The 20200-nt window shown below is 45.6% G+C and overlaps 1 protein-coding gene across 1 annotated transcript in view; it reads left to right on the top strand.

Moving 5' to 3' along the window:
• Positions 1 to 20200, top strand: part of ITGAE (integrin subunit alpha E) — a 771961-nt gene that overhangs the window by 373627 nt on the left and 378134 nt on the right. Inside the window, exon 13 of the mRNA XM_086955032.1 lies at positions 14376 to 14523. Within this exon, the coding sequence (XP_086811158.1) occupies positions 14376 to 14523 (148 nt within the window). The remainder of the gene's footprint in view (positions 1 to 14375; positions 14524 to 20200) is intronic.

Below are 20200 nucleotides of genomic sequence, written 5' to 3'. Positions count from 1 at the left end.
CCTCTTGTGGTCCCTCACTGCTCTCAACACATGCGCAGAGGGAATTCAATATGGCGTTACATGTCACCCTTCAGGCCCAAATACAAGCTATTACTAAAGTCAATGAGAGACACATTAGAATGCGAAAATAAATAAATGCACTGTGTATACCACTTATTTCTACTCTAACCCCATTTCTTTGTTTTAAGTATAGCATTAATAGTTAAGCAGGACAAACAAAGTTTAGTTCAAGCAGGAGCATGCGCATCAGTGTGTGAGACATGATGCAGCCATCTTTAATACTAGTGCGCAGCTGCAAGAATTTCCCACCAAAAGCGACAGATAATTCACACCACATAGATGTGGCATACGCATGTGCAAAAGAGTTCCCTTGTTTTTGGCAGACATTTTAATGCACTCGGGTTACTGTTAGTAAAAGCACATACGCAAGCTTCCCCTAGATACTAGAAATGTTGTGTAATGCAATTGTTAATAATACAAAACATATTGGTTAATAAGTTACATGTTATTTCGAGATGGCTAAATCCAAGCAAGTTTCTATATATATGAAACCTGGATCCATCAGAACCCAAGGTCTAGAATTTAGGATGCTGATTCACATTGTGGAATAATTATTACTTCAAATGGTTAAAGCAAGGGATAAACACTAGAAAGAAGCAATTCTGGTCAGAACTGACACAGCCGAAGGGTATGAAATGTTACCATTGTCCTGAAATGTTTTATTTAGGGCCGTTTGAAATATGCATTAAAATTGCCGAAACACAAGTTCACTGCAGCAGAACATCTTCTTGTGGGATACCTGGGCCAATGGCCATGTAACTACTTTCTGTCCAGTTTTGAGGTTCAGTTGTACAAACATTCATTAGTCGATGTGGGGGTGGGTGGAGGGGCACAACGTGCCCCTACTGTTTTAATTTTAGAGAAATAGTTCTCCTCCTTTTTGTGAAAATACAAGTGTCCCGGGATGGTTAATTCCAAGATTTTAAATGTATCATCTGAAGTGTAAGGCAGGGAGACTACTATGCTGTGAAACTGAGGGACAGGCAGACAGCTAAACAATCCTATTTGCCAGGGTGCCTACTTGTCTGAAAGAAATATAAATATGCACACACGGTTACTCTGCAAATGAAAGGGTGCTTGGAAGCAAGTATTGAAAAACCAAACACAAGCACCAATATTGCCACTTATTTTATAGGGGGAGGTTATTAATACCCACTCGGTCTACTGAATTCAACAGTACACCTCAGGACGCTTTTTATCCAGAATAAATCGTTTTTAATTTTCAAAATTTCAGCAAGAACATATTTCAAAAAGATTTCGTAAAATTCAAAAACATTGCCTATACCACTCAAATCTCTCTCATACAAAGACACAGTCATTCATTCCGACATACAACCTGTACAACATACATAGGACAAAAAAAACAACAACGAATTACATCAATTAATACAAATCAGCATTTCCAAATTTCAAATTATACAGTGAAGGAACAATTTTTTCATTTAGAAAAATTTCTTTTTTTAGAATCCTAATACTGTAGAAGGAAGGTCTACGCGTTTCGATGACCCTTTTATTTTAGGGAAATCTCGTCAGGACCACGTAGCTCAAAGGTGCTTGTAGTTCTTAAGGTCAAAATAGGCATCGCATTCAAGCCAGCCTATTTATCAGAGGAGATGGAATTTTAGAAATTGGTGGTGTCCGCACTCCCAAAGTTTAGATTGAGGGTAGGCGAGCTGAAGTCACGCCTTGTGCCCGTTTGATGCCACACGATTTTCGGAACACCGCCGACCGTCTCTGTATCCTGCTTCGAGAGACTGCCCCTACTGTTTTAATTTTAGAGAAATAGTTCTCCTCCTTTTTGTGAAAATACAAGTGTCCCAGGATGGTTAATTCCAAGATTTTAAATTCATCATCTGAAGTGTAAGGCAGGGAGACTACTATGCTGTGAAACTGAGGGACAGGCAGACAGCTAAACAATCCTATTTGCCAGGGTGCCTACTTGTCTGAAAGAAATATAAATATGCACACAAGGTTACTCTGCAAATGAAAGGGTGCTTGGAAGCAAGTATTGGCTTTAATTGATCGAATAACATGATGCTTCCTGATGACAAAGTTATTCTTTTTAAGATGTCTTGTAAGGAACCTACCAGCTAAACTGTGAAGTGTGTGCTTTTAAAAGACAGTAATAAAAACAATTTGCACTACATACAATCTGAGTATTACTAAATTCTGAAACAAAGTACACAACCTGGGAGGCTGGCCAATCAGACAACAAAATTAGAAGACGCTGTTAGTCTCAACCTCATGTTGGATGACCCCTTTGGTTCTAGCAACGAAATGGCCAACATAAGCACGCAATCAGCACCCAATGCGAACCCCCCAAAGGAAAACAACACTAAAGAAGGGCAGTCAACATGGGGGAAGGTGGACCGGACCCAAAAAAAGGAAATGCTAAATATAGACGTGCACAAAAAAGAAAGGGACGGAACAAAAAAGCTACTGGACAGGTGCAACTCTATCCCCTATTTGAGACCTTATCACGACCGGATGCCAAAGAGGTAACTGGGTCCATACAGACAGAAGAGGAAAAGGGAGCATCGTGCTATTTAGACTAAGCATGGGCGAATTTTGCGAATCTCGCGTTCGCGAATTTTGCGGATTTGCGAACTCGCAATCCGCAAAATCCGCGAATTCCCGCGAATTTGCGGATTTTTTTTTTTGTGTGTTCGCCCGTGTTTCTGCCAGTTCGCGAGGGTTTCGGTTCGGGTTCGGGTCGCAAGTTTTGCGAACTTGTTGTTTCTACGTGTCCATCCTGTTTGGGACACTCTTCTTCATCACTGCCACTCTCTGTCACCACTGCCACTCTCTGACTACTCATGCCACCCTCTGGCCCACCCATGCCACCCTCTGTTTCATCACCACACCCTCTGGTTGTCCAGTGTACATTATTTTCGGCAAAGCAAAGCACACCTTCCCTGCCTCAAGTGACCTGAATTAATTTGGGGCTGATTAATGTGTCACAGAATATTTTTTTAGCTGGCACCTGCTTCCTTAGTGCGCCCTGATTAGTGATCTTTTGCACTTGCTAAGTGCTTTCATTGTTGCAAAATTAGTTACAACACCTGCCCTGCCCCAACTGACAATAATGAATTAGGGGCTGATTAATGGATTTTAACTTCCAGCCTGGCTCCTGCTTGTCTCCCTTAGCTGTAATTCAGGACCTTTGTGGCATATGTGTAACTATTCTGAGGTTCAGAGCAGGGTCACATAATAGTTGCAACTGGCAACTGAACTCTGGAGGGGCCCCTCAGGAAGCACTACAGGAAATGGCTACTAATGATGAGCCTGAACTTTTGAACCTGGTAAGTAGTTTCAGTTTTGCTAAGATCGTATTTCTGCAATTTAGCACTTATTCGCGGGGCGCGAAGTTGTACTGGAAAGCCGCGAACTCACGCGAACAGTGCGAGCAGTGTGAGCAAAATCCGCTGCTCGCGGATTTGCGGATTTTGCGGGAGATTCGCGAATCTCGCGGATTGCGAATTTCCCGAAAATCCGCAAAATCCGCGAGCGAAACGGATTTTCCGCCCATGCTTAATTTAGACCCAATTTGTGCAATGCTAGGTAAAGAACCTACTGTGACTACTCAAATTCTATCAGTAGCTAGTATCCCAACATACTCTACCAGTACAGCAAGCAACCGCCTCAGAGTTTATGACAGCTCAAACTGAGGTATCAACCGACCCAAAAATGCTATCCACAACAGCCAGTGTCTTAAGGGATAGAAATAGCTTATGGGATGAGGTACTTACCGTAAAAAGCGGAAATAACTTCTCTACGCAGACTGAAATGTCATCAATTTGAAAACCGATTGTGGACCGAGTTTCGACATCAGTTTCGACATCTTCCATCAGCATTCAACCCCTTATATCCCTCGGAGACTCTGCAAACGTTACAGTGCCTAGCTTGAGCCAGCAAGGAAACATTTACAAGGTACTAGATCACGTCAAAACAAGTTCCAACTTAGAAAGCTTTCAGACTGAAGCAACAATTTATTTGACCAACACCTCAGTTCTAATCTTGATCCTGGAACACGTATCTAGAGGCGGACACAACGTTCTAAACAGGGGAAATACTTTAAGACTGTTGCCAGCGATTCCAAATCTAAGCAATATTACAACAAAAGACCTGGCCTCAATACAATTTGAGTACTCAGATGCAGCACCTGGGGGTGAAGTAACTAAGGCCACGTGGTCTTAAAGTGAAATTGCAAAAAGAATCCTTGCGGACAGCCCAGCACTCAAAAAATGGAGAATAAAGGTTATCCACGGACAAAGGATAGGATACCCACTGCTCCTGCTACCACAAGGAAAAAAGGGAGCAATGGGTTCCACAGACAGTGTGTTTCTCAAATAAATTCCATCGAGTCTTAGAGTGGGCTGTCCGGGAAAAGCTGCAAGAAGGCATAAGAGATATAGTTAGGACAGTAATACTCACTTGTATTTCACCATGACAAAATCCAGCTCGAATGAACCAAAAAAGTCCCAACACCAGACCGCTGCGTATGTGCTCCCCGAACAAAAATTACCTAAACTCCAAATTAGTTGATCTAGAGTTGCATACTTACCTAGCGTCCTTCGATATCATTTTCCTCCAGGAAATGTGGTTAGTGAAACCTGTCTTTATACAAGGATATATAGGCTTCTTCGCACCAGCTATAAAAAATGCAAAACATGGGCATCCGTCAGGTGGGCTGGCTACATTTATCACGATAGCTAGTGGAGTCTCAGGAACAACTCTAGATATTAAGGTGACAGGAATGAATGCAACCAAGTGTACAATAAACATCAAAGATGTCGCAACAGAAGTTATTTTAATTTCTACTTACTTTCACCCTAAAAACAAACTTAACGGTAGTAAAAAGTTAGTGCACAAACTAACGAGATTATTGGAGATGGAGAGTATGACACACTTCATAATATCTGGGGATTTTAATCTATACTTAATGGGCTCTTCAGTGAGTGATCTATTAATCTCCAAGTCTGCACTTTGGGAAATACAGGACCAGGGCAGCAACACACTAAGGAAATGGACAAAAACTGGTCACCAACTTCTGGATGTTCTTGAACATCTATCGCTTAGGGCCGTAAATGGTAGCTTTCAAACAGATAACCCGCCTAATGCTACATTTCATTCTGATATTATTAGTTCGTGTTTGGACTATACATTTGTCTCTCTAGCTATATTTCAACACATTTGCTTATTCCATATTAAGGATTGATCCGGCAGTGACCATCTCGACAAGAGGTTACATTTTCCCCATATATTACCCATTCGATGTATATAAGGGAGATAACAGACAATACTTATCTTGTAAATTGCAGACGTATTAAGAGCACCACGGTCAGGCTTGCCCAATTACACAAAAATGTAATGGATACGCTCGAGGAAATCTCAAGCAAGGAAAGTACAACAGTAAACATGTGGGAAAGGCTCACTGGTATACTTTATGAAAAGCATTCTAAACCAATAAAATCCAGAGGTGACAACAAAATATATAAAGAAGCCTCCACTGCAAACCATGATATCAGATTTCAGGACTACATATCTCGAATGAACAAAGCACTTAGAGATTTAACAGCCTTTGCAGCACTGAAGTCAAACAAAAAACGAATCAAAAAGCTAAAATGGAGAATCCAAAGAGATAAAGACAACGTTCTTCGGGCTAAATTACACTAGCAATAAAAAATTTAATCACAGCACAAAATTTTGGACCACTGTAAATCAACTCCTCAACGCAAATAATAGAGGAGTAAATTCACATATCACAGAGGCTTTGTGGGTCCACTACTTAACAACCTACTTTAATGATCCAGCAGAAAAATATTCACAGACAAATCTTCAGGTAATTCCTTCAAACAGGCGGTATAAGGGCTTATTGGATTAAAATACAGTAACTATAAAAAACAGATAATAAAAGGACGGAAATAGGGAGCCCCAGGCCCAAATTACGTACCTCCTGCGGACTTCAAATATAAGCCAGACTTCTGGGCTGAAACTCTGGCACCAGTATTTACCGAAGTAAGGAGCACACAAACTATCCCTGCTTCCTGGAAGGGGTAGATCATATCTCCTATATTTAAAGGAGGGAGTAGATCCCTCCTGGCAAACTATCAGCTTATAACATTAATGAATGTTGATGCCAAATACTTTGCCAGAACTGTCTTGGAAGAGTTGACATCATGGACTCCTAATAATAACATAATTCCATACAACCAGACTGGGTTCATAATATCCACCGGCAGGATCATGAACATCCTGGCAATTTCTTTACTTAGGGACGCCGCCCGCACATCTAAATCTCCATTATACTTCTGCTATATTGATTTTAAATCAGCCTTCAACAGTGTAGATCGAGGAAAATTGTGGTGGAAGTTAGCAGGTTGGGGTATATCATAGAATCTCTTACACATGTTGATAATGCTACATAGCTACTACTTACCGATTGATCACCTCCCATCTTCTGGTGGGCCAACAGCGCACTCTAACATTATGGAGGGTGCCAAGGCAATGCAATTTTCGCTGGGGGAGGTTCTAAATGTAATATCTAAGCTGCCATTGGTTAAAGCTCCCGGGTTAGATAAAATCCCAGGAGATCTATTTAAGCATCAACCCAGGGTTTGGGCCCCCTACCTACTGGAGGTTTTTAATGCAATCCTTGGGGGAATGACAGTCCCTAGTACTTGGCTGGGGGCAGAGATTGTCCCTATCTTTAAGAAGGGCTCTCCTCTGCTCCCAGCCAATTACAGGCCGATCAGCCTCATAGACGTTTCACAAAAAGTATTCGCGAGGCTTATACTTGACCGCCTGCAGGAATGGATGATAGACCATTCAATCCTAAGTACATTCCAGGCTGGGTTCAGGAGTATGGTTTCAGCCACGGACCAAATTTTTCGTTTGGCCCTCATCTTTTGGAAGACGTACGGGTGGAGGGTGGTACGTTCTACACCGTCTTTGTTGACCTCCGCGCAGCCTTCGATTTGGTTCCGCGGAGTAAACTATGGACGGTACTCTCCCACCTGGGTATCCCCCCCGATCTTTTAGATATCATTGTTCGTTTGCACACACACAACTATGCACAGGTTAGGTGCGGGAGGATGGGCAGCCTCTCAAAAAGATTTCTCGTTGGCAGAGGGGTAAGGCAGGGATGTGTCCTAGCACCCACCCTGTTTTGCCTCTTTGTCAACGGGATAATCGATCACCTAAATAAGGTGCCCAACAAAGACGCTCCAAGGCTCGGCGGCAGCAGGGTGCCGGCAATCATGTTTGCGGATGATACCCTGCTGCTCTCGAAATCCCCAATGGGGATTCAGCGTATCTTGGAGGGTTTTGAGGCATTCTGTGGAGAGCATGGTCTTGAAATGAATGCTCTCAATACCAAGTATATGATTTTTAATCCCCCCAAAAAAACACGCCCTAACCCCTCTATAGGAATGGGGCGATTATCAAGCTAACTCCCAGCTCAAACTAGCTCAAATAGCAGGGGGAATAATCAGGCTAGTTAATTCTAATAAATCATCTATTAGACCAATAGGCCCCCCCACTGGAGATTTATAGACTCCAGGCCAGAGGTGCGATTCTTTATGGTAGTGAACTCTGGGGCCATGTGTGCAAAAAAGATCTAGTCACTGCTGAAAATAAGTTTCTCAGACAACTCCTAAAGTTACCGGCTAGCACCCCCCTTTTGCCCCTTTGGTTGGATCTGGGTTTGAAACCTCTGGATGAAGTACTGGGTGTAAAGCCCTTAACTTTCTGGCGAAGATTATGGTCCACTCCTGAGAAAGCCAACTATAGGCAGGAACTGCAGGAAATTCTTGCTCTTCCTACTATAGAGAACATCCCGTGGTTTAAATATCTAAAAACTGAGTTTGCCTGGCTGGGTCTTCCGACCCTGTGGAGCGATCCTGAATCGGCGTGCCAGGGACTATCTCGCAAACATCTGGTGGCAACTTTCCACGCATGCAATCTTGCATCCCACACACAGGGTGCACGCCAAGATTCCATAACTAACATTTTCCTCGGGGTCAAAGATTGAAGTTTGAGACTGTTCTAGACGACATTTTCCCGAATTTTGCCAGGAAACTATACCTGCAATGGCGCTATGGCACTCTTCCGTTAAGAGCCTTTACCAGCAAATGGAAACTGCACTCCCTGGAAAATTGTCCCGGCTGCAATTGTAGGATAGAAGATGAATTGCATTTAGTTTTCTTTTGCACTGCCTACATTGCTGCTAAAAGGTTTTGGATAATTTCACTTTGTAAAAATCCAGGGTTTGCTAACTGCTCCGAGGCCTTTAGAATACTTAAGACTGACCTCTCAAGTGCAACCGTCTTTGCAGTGGCTAAATTTCTCGAAGCAGCATGGCACAAGAGAATGTTTTTAATTCCTAGGGCACTCCAATCTTGATTCAGACCATGGATCAGTTAGTGTAACAAATTTTTATGTATTATGTGATTCTATGCAAGATTTTTAGCTGTTAGTGTTAAATCGCTTCTATTTTTTTATATATATTCCATAATATTATAGATTGTTTTTAAATAATTAATTAGTCCTGAGTCATTCGACTGTTTTTAACTGTATAGAGTGTTGTGTATTGGGGCCTTGTCTTTGAGAACCACTAGCCTGTACCTGTGTGCTACCCCGCTATTGATGTAGCAGTGATGTCTGATTTTTCATCTGTATTGATTTTATGCTGTATCTTTTATGGCAAAATTGCCGAAATAGAGATTAAACGAATGAGCTACATAGTGACAAATGGGTCCAAATCAAAATAGGAGCAGGCACACATCTTTCTCGATAAATTCAAACTTCTCGAGCCGTGCCCAGCACCAACTCTATTTAACCTTTTCATGGCTGACCTGACGGAAGCGTTACAATCATGTAACCCTCATGCCCCGAAATTAGGGGCTAAATCGATATCATGCTTCCTATATGCGCCTGGAACCCTATCACCACTGAAGACACCATCCACCTGATGAACTCCATCCACTCAGGATTGCCAACCGACCCATGTCCCCACCACATTTTCAACAAAGCAGACTCCATGATTGCACCCCATCTCCGAGACGTCATCAATTGCTTCTCAACTCCGCTACCTTCCTGGAAAGCTGGAAACATGTCGAACTCAGCGACCTCCTGAAGAAACCCACAGCGGACCCCACCGAACTTAAGAACTACCGCCACATTTCGCTCCTCCCATTCCCTGCCAAAGTCATTGAGAAAACAGTCAATAGTCAGCTCGCTGCTTTCCTCGAATCCAACAAATCACTCGACCCGTCACAGTCCGGCTTCCGAGCCAAACACAGCATCGAAACCGCCCTCATCACAGCAACAGACGACATTCCAACTCTACTGGACAACGGAGAAACAGCTGCCCTCATCCTACTTGACCTCTCCGCAGCCTTTGACACAGTCTGTCATAGCACCCTTATACAACGCCTCAGTGACGTCGGAATACAAGGAAAAGCATTGGACTGGATCATCTCGTTCCTGGCCGGAAGAACCCAGAGAGTCCGCCTCCCCCCGTTCAAATCGGAAGCCACTGAAGTCATCTGCGGCGTTCCACAAGGATCATCACTCAGTCCCACCCTCTTCAACGTATACATGAGTCCCCTCGCATCCATCGCGCGCCAACACAACCTCAACATCATCTCCTATGCAGAAGACACCCAACTGATCCTCTCCCTCACCAAAGACCCAAACAACGCCAAAACCAACCTACACGATGGGATGAAAGAAGTGGCCGAATGGATGAAGAACAGCCGTTTAAAATTGAACTCGGACAAAACGGAAGTCCTCATCTTAGGATCATCCCCCTCCGCCTGGGACGACTCATGGTGTCCACCGGCCCTGGGAAACCCACCTAAACCAACGGACCACGCACGTAACCTGGGCTTCATCCTGGACTCCTCCCTCTCGATGACCAGACAAGTCAACGTCGTCACATCATCATGCTTTAACATCCTACGTATGCTCAAAAGAATCTTCAGTTGAATCCCCACCGAAACAAGAAAGACGGTCACCCATGCACTGGTCACATGCCGACTAGACTACGGAAACACCCTTTACGCCGGAACCACAGCCAAACTACAGAAAAAACTCCAACGCATCCAAAACGCCTCAGCCAGACTCATCCTAGACATCCCCCGCCAAGCTCACATCTCCGGTCACCTGAAAGACCTCCACTGGCTCCCCGTCAACAAGAGAATAACGTTCCGTCTCCTCACCCACGCACACAAAGCCCTCTATGACCTAGGACCCGAATACCTCAACACGCGCCTGTCCTTTTACACCCCCACCCGCCAACTACGTTCATCCAACCAAGCCCTCGCCGCAATTCCACGCATCCAAAGATCAACCATGGGAGGAAGATCCTTCTCCTACCTAGCGGCCAAGACCTGGAATTCTCTCTCCACCCACCTCCGCCTTACACAGAACCACCTCTCCTTCAGAAAACAACTAAAAACCTGGATATTCGATAAGTAATGTACCCCCCTTCCCTCCCTCAAGCGCCTTGAGACCCTCTGGGTGAGTAGTGCGCTATACAAATTTTAAAATTGAACTTTTTTTATTAAGCAGTAGTTTTTAAGATGTCGGCTGGGGTTTCTACCAGCCAAAGAACACATGGTACCTTGGCTTCACGGTAATCTACCTGTCACTTGTTGCCTCTGTGGGAGTTGCAAGGAGGACATGGTGCATTTGATTTGCTCCTGTAATACTGTAACGGCAGAACGGAAACAACTGTTAATCAAGGGTTTTACCCAAAGAGGAATAAGAACAAGACAGGTTATCTCAGCCTTCTTTGACCCAGGTGACTATTAGGGGCTCACGCATTGAATTTTATCTAATCCTCCTAAGGATGATTAATGAACTGAAATACTTCCTTTGAGTGCTCTTTTAGGCTCAAAACTCGCGACCTCCACATGCCTCCTACTATTAGAAATATTTTATATTGACACTAAAGATTTTACCATTTGAATTTAACTGTGTCGTACCATGAATTTTAGGTTTTATCATGAATATTTATAAGTTACTATCAAATGGTTAGGGGCGGATTGGTTGTTTTTTGGCAGATATACAAATTGATATGTTTTTGTGCAATAGCATCCCTAACTTTAAAGTTGTGACTATTTGATTTCCTTTTATCTGTCATTTTTGAAAAAAGTGTAATTGAAAGATGTTATCAATGATTTTAACTTACAATGTAAATATGTATTATTTTGTATATTTATTGCAATGGTTTTAAGTAACCATGCATTTGTCTAAATAAACTTAACTTATATTTTGGTAGCTTTTTTCTATCTTAAACCTTTTTGAACATTTTGTAGCAGCATATGAACATTTTGTAGCAGCCTATCTTACACTGTATATAATGCAAGTTTAAAATGATGACATGTCCACAGTGCTTTCTGTCACAGACTGTGGGACCTTGTAGCACTGAAAACACAAGTCACTATTCTCCACTGCATCCACCCAGGATTTTGTGGCACTCTGGTGCAGTGCAGTAACTAAAACAGGGTACATAATCCACGATAGTGCATTTCCCACCAAGCTGTGCAATATTTTATATGTAGTTACCTGACGGTGAAAACCTGAAAAAAGGTACAGAATACTTTTTTTTTTAGCCACACCTTTGACCACTCCCCTTTGCTAATTCATCCAACCCCCACTGCGCAGTATATCACAATTCTCATATTTTTTTTATGAACTTCGACAACTGCAAACATCAATAGCCTCACCAATGGCCTCACTGTATTAGCTTAACAAAGGAGATAGGGGAAAATGTTTAATTATTCACAACCAAACGTTTATACAGAATAACTGTTTAAAAAAAAGCAGCAATGTCATGCAGACAATCATATACGAAATTAAAGAACACATGGATTAAATTCTAACTTTCGAAACAAAGCATAATGCAATTTAAAACTACTGAAGTTGGCAGTGTTGGGTTCAGTGCATAGTAACCACACTAGTAAAAAGGGAATAACAGGTGTGAGCAGGAGCGGCCGCTAGGGAAATGTAGTGGTGAGGCAAGGGGCTGGGGAAATTAAAAAAAATTCAAAAGAAACAAAAGAAAAGCTCACTTCTTTAGTCTGCAGGAAACACATAGGCTCCCATATTCGTCTAGTCAATCACAATACTGCTGTCACCAGCATAACAGCAGCGTCATGATTGGTCTGAGTGCACTGATTCAGCTGTCGGACAGGGAGTGGGAGCATGTGCATGTTCTCCACCTAGCTTTGCATTACAGTCAGGTGGGGAACATGATAAGTGTACATGCTGGTTTGCCAGGCTTGAATCTGCCGGCCAAACCTTCATACGCACTTATGGTGCAGAAACCACTCCTCCTCCCCGTGAGGGCAGCCAAGCCATGCCCTATGCTGGCTCTGTATCCGCACAAAAAATAAAATGATGATAACATAATGTTATTAACGTTGCGTTATTATGATTTTATTTTTCCTTTGAACTCAGTGGGGCGACGCTCCTCCTCTGTAACAGAGGAGACCCCATTGGGTTTGAAAAAACAGATAAAGTATGTGGGTCTAAATGTAAGCAAGCTGTGAGAAGGCTGTTTTGGGGGTCAGTCCAATGGAATCTTTCATTGTGATTTACATTTTTTTTTATTGTGATCGGTTACTTCCTGTGTGCCGCACGCAGGATATCAGGGTCGAGAGTCAGTATACATGGATGTCTAGTTGTACCCTTTCCACATCTCACACCAGCTTGGCCTAGACACTGCAATTGTAGAATTGTTGTAGAATGGAGAATCTTCTAAATACACCCCACAGAAATATGCTTCATAAACATTCTTCTTTAACATTGCCCCCTCTCACTCCAGTGCTTATTTGGTTAGAAAAAAAATGATGGGTCTAAAATTTCTTTTAGGAGCACACCACTGCACTGCTGAATGCTGAGTTTGCAGAATGCAAAGGCTGTCCAATCGTGATTCCAATGCATGCTCCTTCATGCCACCCTCCTACAGTTCCCATTGTTTCACTCTCTCTTGATTTATTTTTATCCCTGATATCACCATATGTCTCTTTTTTCCTATCTCCACTTCCTTCTTCTTTCTCCTTTTAATGCCTGTCTCTTGATCTTGGTCAATGACTGATGAAGACTAAGCACCAATCCCAAAAAAGAGCTCCGGTACCTATCACCACCAAACATTAGCACCAGTTAAACACTACGGGGCAGATTTATGTTAACTGGCGCATCCCGAGGGATGCGCCAGTTAACATGCGCCACAGTGCGCCACAGCTACGCCACCCATGGTGCGCCGCATTTATGATGCGGCGCACCATGGGGCAAAAACGGCACAGATGCGTCACGCATCTGTGCCGTAAAAGTGACGCATTGCTGGAGTTGCGTCGCAAGCGCGACGCAGCTCCAGCAATGCTCTGGGGGGGCCTATTCTTTCAATGCTGCCTCAAGCCTTACGGCTGCTTCAAGCAGGCGCAGGGTTTTGACGCAGCATTGCCCTGAAAGTGACTGAGTGAAATCTCATAGATTTCACTCAGCCACTTTCAGGAGGCGTCCCTGCGCAGGAACGCCCCCCCCTGCACAGGAACGCCTCCTCATGGTGCAGTGCTGTACAACGTGACGCATCTCCTAGATGCGTCACGTTGTAAATAGGGCGCAGGGATGCGCCACATTTCCGCGCCGTTGCGTCACGCAACGGCGGCGTAAACGTGGCGCAAGCCCTTCATAAATCTGCCCCTACCTCTCTCCGTGATTATGTTTGTTCTCTAACACTTATCATTCTGTGTGTCACCATTGAACTCTTCTTTGTACCTGACTAAGAGCCTGATTTAGGCTTTGGTGGGCAGCCCATCATCCTCCAGGGATGTGGGGATAATTACCTCTGCCGTCCAGGCAGACTATTGCTGGGCATATTTTGAGACCCCCACCTGCCTGGCAGAGATCTCCATGCCTTCAGAGATACCACCGCCATGCTTCAGCGGTCTTTCAATAACCTTTTTTTCTTTTAAAATGCAGTGGAAGACTTCCACTGGAGGAAGCATTATGATCCACCTGACTCTTAACAGAGCGAGTGGACCATAATTTTGGTAGACACTGTACTATACCACATTTGTGGCAGAATACAATGTCTACCAAATTCTAAATCAGGCCCTAAGTGGCGAGGTGCCAAAGGCACGCCTAAGAGTAGCAGGCAGAATAACCACTCTAAAGGGACTAAAATGTGCCAATGAAGATCTTCATTTTACTGAGCATCTCAAAGTATTCTACTGTAGGCCGGAACTGCTGGTGAGACAACTGATTGAGAGCATTCGTCTAACATTAAACATTATATTCCTCAGCAATCCCTGTTGTTTGGAGCAGTTGGTGCCTTTGACTGGTCTGGTGGTCTTCTGCGGTACAGCACTGAGAAAGCAGACGATAAGTATGAGGTGGCCTTTCTTAATGAGACTGGGGAAGAAGCACACTCTGCCAAATACAGCTACTTAGGTAAAGTCAAAATCAGAGAGGATAGTAATTCTGCAATTTACTTGTTTTAATATTCATGCAACCATTGTGGACGATGTATATTTTACACGCTTTATCCATTTGTGAAAATCTATCATTTCCTCCAAAAAAGTTATCAGTTTTGTTTTTTCAGGGCAACATTACACAAAGATTTCATCTGTGCAACACAAGAAACAAATCCATTTACACTATTTGTGTTACTTGTGTAATTTTGAATTCAGCTAGAAGGTGTTACTCAAGTCAATATTACAGAATGAAATTGAGTTCCTATAGTCAATTTACTTCACCCAAACTACATAACTATTAACACTGCTGGCAGCCATAAAGGAAGATATTGTTAAGGTAGTAACCATTCCCCAACATTGCTAGAGATGTGTCGTACGCCGACGACACTCAGCTAGTGGTTTCATTGGCCCATGAGAACAACAGGCAACCCCCGGGAGGTCTGCTGAAATGCTTAGAGGACGTCAAGGAGTGGATGACCAACTCCTCCCTCAAATTGAACGGAGAAAAAACAGAGCTCATGCTTCTAGGTCCAGCTTCGCCAGTACCTTTTACTTCATTGTGGACCCGCAGTCTGGGCGCTCCTCCCACCCCTAAGGAAAATGTAAAGAGCCTAGGAGTGTGGCTCGACAAAAAGCTCTCTTTCTCCACCCAGGCTACCAAGTTGTCCGCCACATGCTTCGGCCTGCTTAGAATCTTGAGGAAGGTCCTCCCGCTTTTACCTCTGGAAGCTAAAAAGGTGGCAGTACAAGGCCTCATCCAGTCCCGCCTGGACTCAAACAATGCTCTATACGTAGGGGCCCCCGAGATGACCCTCCGGAAGCTGCAGGTGGTACAAAACTGCGCAGCACGTACCCTGCTACAGATTCCGCGAACCCAGTCAGCCAGACCTGGACTAAAAAGTCTGCACTGGCTGCCAGTGAGGCAGAGAGTGGCATTTAAGGTGCTATGCATTGCGCATCGGGCCTTTTGGAAGACAGGCCCAGCAATCTTTGACAATCTTGTCATCCCCTACCACCCAAACAGGAACCTCCGGTCCACTGAGGCTTTCCTGGCAGTTGTTCCTAGAGTAAAGAGAGCCAGGACCGGGGGTAGGCTATTCTCCTTGAACACTGCTAAGCTTTGGAATGGTCTCCCCCTTCCACTTCGGTCCAACCCAGATCTGCTCTCGTTCCGAAAAAAGCTGAAAACGCTACTGTTTGCCAATTCCTCCGAGTGCTAACTCTTCTGCTCCGTCTCATCTCTGCTTAACTCAGCGCTTGGACGCCCGTGGGCAGCAACCGCGCTTAATAAATTTATTTACATTTACATTTTACATTACAGTAGAAGATTTGGAGGGATGGGGATGTCACACCCTTGGAGATTTTCACACGGGCTAGGAATTTATAATCTTTAAAGAAGCCAAGAAGGCATATGTGGTTGAGCCCGGACCGTTCCTGCAGTATGAGAAACTGGTTAGAACTGCTAGGGTTATCTATCTGGGGTATCCAAGAGCCCCATACAGTTCTGTGTCCTTGAAAAGATTGCTGGAAATGGGAAATGGATTTTGCAATGAAAGTTTGGTCAGGGCCCAAATAAATCAATCTTTCCAAACTTAAACTTAGTCACTTCTAATCAGATCCTGAATTCACCCACGTAGGCATTAGTCCTCCGATGGACCTTGTTGGTCATGGTGAAGGTTGAGAAGCAAATTGTCAAAATGTTGGCCACCCAACGAGGACCAATTAATTGGTAGCCAGCTCACAAGTTAGTGACCAAATTCAGGACCTCAGGACCATACTATAAATGTGAAGGATGGAGACAGGAGATCAAACCTTCTGAAAAAGTTCAGTCTAACTAGAATCATGGAAAGGGGCGACCAATCGGTCCCCCCGAACGTATGGTCGAGTACCACGATCCCCCCGGGAAGCCATCTTGGGCGGGAGGCGAGTCTCGGCTGGTATGCCCGAAGCGGCGTAGCCGGGGCGCGCCTTTTTCCCGCCCTAGAGTGGGCTGGCCTAGACACCAACACGGCCGGCCATGCCCTTGGAGGCAGGCGGGGGCAGGTTCACGCCCACCCTGAAGACGGATAAAAGGAGCGGAAGCCAACAAAGCATCCTCTTGTTCCTGTGCTCTGAAGCTGCACCTCACCGCTGCACGTGAGCTCGAGACGGAACGAAGAGCAATTTTGAGCGTTGTAATCCTTCTTTTTTGTCTTACAGATATCCCGTCTAAAAATGCCCAAGAAGGTCGGAAAGCGGGTCGGTACCGAGGAGATGCTCCGCATGCTCATGAAGGAGATAGCCGATCTGAAGAGAAAGGTTGAGGCTAAGGACGGGGAGGGAGGACCGAAACGGCCTTTACAGGGAACAATTCCCGGTGGAAAGAGCAAGAGGCCCAGGAGGGGAGCACTTGGGGGGGAGACCCCGGTTCCCGAAGCGCCACGAGAGGAGCCAACCCCGGCGCCAAAGGAGGGGAACCCAATCCCTGTGGTGGTCACCCCTGCGAACAGGGAGGATATGCCCCCCGAGTTAGCGGCGCAATTGGCAGCGTGGTTGGGAAACGATAGCGAGGGCGCCATGGCTGACGACGCCCGGGCAGTGATGAGGCAACTGCGGGAATCTAGGGAGGCTGCGAAGACGCCATCTTCTGTTCCCCCGCAGGTCCCAGCGGTCGGAAGTACAGCAGGCCCAAGTTCGGCGACAAGCGTGGGGTCTACTTCAGGTAAGCGGCCATTGCCGATTGCGGGGGGGGACTCTGCACCTTCTCGAAAGGAGAAGATTGCCCAGCACGTCCCACTAGAAGTCAAGGAGTTGATTTGGGCGGACAAATATGTAAACATGTTTTCATTGCTTACCGACCATTACGAGATCGAGCATGTAAAGAGTCAAAAGGAGCTCATGCATCCGAGTGTTTGGCGCGCTAAAATGGCCGCCTTTAAGGTCGATGAGACCATTGGTACTTGGGGCAGAGCGTGGGGAATTTTTACTTCCATCATGGGGGAGCGCAGACCTGAGTTGTTGACCGAGTTACCCATTTATCAGTCACGGATTATGGAGTATTCTGTGGCATATGGGGGCAATCAGTGGTTCTGCTATGATAATCTCTTTAGAAAAGCTAAAGAACATGACCCGTTGTTGTCCTGGGATTGTTACGACTCTGTGTCTTGGCAAAAAATGGAGAGTACGGGGATGTTGAAGGTGCCATTAGTAGGGAGTAACGGGGGGGAATCCTCCCGCCAAAACTCTGGGACGCCCTTTCGGACGGGTACAGGTAACGAGTTCCACACTAAGCCGAGTGGCAACACAGGTAAAAGGGGGATCTGTTGGAATTTTAACAGGGGCAAATGTACCAGGCCCCAGGGGTCATGCAAATTCAGACACGAGTGTGGGGGATGCGGGCAGCCATCCCATCCTGAGTCCATGTGCAGAGCCAAAACGGGTGATAACGGTGGTAAGGGAGGCGCCAAACAGGTCTAATATAGTCCGAGGGGCGCCTTTACCGACCCCGATTGATACCATGGCAATGATTCCTTGGCTCAGCGAATACCCAGATTATGCTTCCGCTGGGGTGTTGCGGAACGGGTTTTCATATGGTTTCCGCATCCCAGTGGGGGATTTTCAGGGGGTACCGGACTGTAAGAATCAAATGTCGGTCTTACAGCACACGGCGGTGGTGCAGGTAAAGATTAGGAAAGAGGTGACTCGAGGTCGTGTCGCCGGTCCATTCGATTTGCCACCAGTTGCTAATTTTGTGTGTTCTCCTCTAGGGGTGGTTCCCAAGAAGGACCCGGGTGAGTTTCGGCTGATACACAATTTGTCAGCCCCACATGGTCTTTCCGTGAATGACGCGATAGACCCGGAAGTATGTTCGGTGCGGTACGCATCTTTCGATGAGGCCGTTGCCATGTTGAATCGCCTGGGGCCCGGGACGCTGATGGCCAAATCAGACATCGAGTCAGCGTTCCGGTTGCTCCCGGTACACCCAGACGATCAGCGTCTCCTTGGTTTTCAGTTTCAGGGTCGTTATTACATGGATAAATGTATGCCAATGGGATGCTCGATTTCATGTGCCTATTTCGAGAAATTCAGTTGTTTTCTGCAGTGGGTATTCACGAGGAAGACAGGTTTTCAACATGTTATGCACTATCTCAATGACTTTCTGTTTCTGGGGGCAGCCGGGGATTCTGAGTGTGGACAGGCTTTACATGAATTTTGTGTCCTAATGAATCAATTTGGTGTGCCATTGGCGCCAGGTAAGACGGTTGGTCCCTCGACCTTAATCGAGTTTCTGGGGATCGAGCTCGACTCAGTGGAAGGTTGTTTTCGTTTACCTAAAGAAAAGGTGTTAAAATTCAGGTTATCCCTTGAGACATGTATTCGTGCAACGAAAGTGAACTTACATCAATTGCAACAGGTGGTAGGTCAGTTGAATTTTGCCCTAAGAGTAATGCCGATGGCACGCCCCTTTTCCCGCTCGATTGCACAGTCCATGGTCGGCTTGAAGGAAGGACATCATCGTACGAGACTCTCGGCGGAGGTTCGCCAGGACATGCGCATTTGGATTGCATTCCTGGCGGATTTTAATGGTCGAATTGTTTGGAATAAACCAGCAGTGTCCTCCGAGGAGTTGGGGCTATGGACAGACTCGGCGGGGAGTGTGGGTTTTGGCGCCATATTGGGTACACAATGGTCGGCTCAAAAATGGCCGTCATGGTGGCATGAGTGCGGGTTGACGAGTAACATTGCTTTTCTCGAACTGTTCCCTATTCTGGTGGCCTTGAAAACATGGCCAGAAGGGTTTAGGGGTCACTCTGTAGTTTTCTGGTCTGATAACATGACCGTGGTTGAGTGTATCAATAGTCAGGCAGCACGTTGCAAATTGATTCTGAGACTACTCAAGGAAATTGTGTTGTTGTGCATGCAACTAAATGTACTGTTTAGGGCGCGGCACGTGCCGGGGGTGATGAACCAAGCGGCTGATGTGCTCTCTCGTTTCCGTATGCAGGCCTTCTGGGGTTTTCTGCCCACAGCGGACCCGGTGGCGGCACCCTTTCCCGAAGCGCTCTGGTCTCTCGGTGCCCCGAACTACAAGACCTCGTGGGAGAGAGTTTAGAACCCAGGACGAAGAAGGCAAATGAAGGGGCGTTCCGTTCCTATTGGGCCTTTTTGGGTACTGCCGGGAGGGTGCTTTGGGGTCTGGAAGAGTCTGTAGTAAGATTCCTGCTCTCTTTACGTCACGCAGGTAAGTCAGTGACTACGGCCCAGAGGCATCGGGCCGCCATTTCCTTCATGGCAAGGGCTCATGGGATCCAGGACCCGACAGCGTCTTTCGTTGTGCAGAAAGCGCTACGTGGGTGGCAACGCCTTGAGGGTCGCAGAGTAGACGATAGGCACCCGATAGGTTTGGATAGGTTGGCCCTGTTATTATCCGTGCTACCGGTAACATGTTCATCCCAGTACGAAGCAGTGTTGTTCCGAGCCGCATTTGCATTAGCATTCCATGGGGCTATGCGGGTAAGCGAATTAGTGGCAAAGAACAAGCAGGATACGATGGGGGGACTGTGCCGGGAACACATTCAGGTCAGAGAGGAGACAATGACGGTCTCGTTTGTAAAGTCCAAATCCGATCAGGATGCAATCGGGGACTGTGTAATCATCCAGAGGATCCCCGGGTC

Source organism: Lissotriton vulgaris, chromosome 2_1 (genome assembly GCF_964263255.1).
Source record: "Lissotriton vulgaris chromosome 2_1, aLisVul1.2, whole genome shotgun sequence".
Classification (NCBI taxonomy): domain Eukaryota; kingdom Metazoa; phylum Chordata; class Amphibia; order Caudata; family Salamandridae; genus Lissotriton; species Lissotriton vulgaris.
This window is presented reverse-complemented; position numbering and strand designations above follow the sequence as displayed.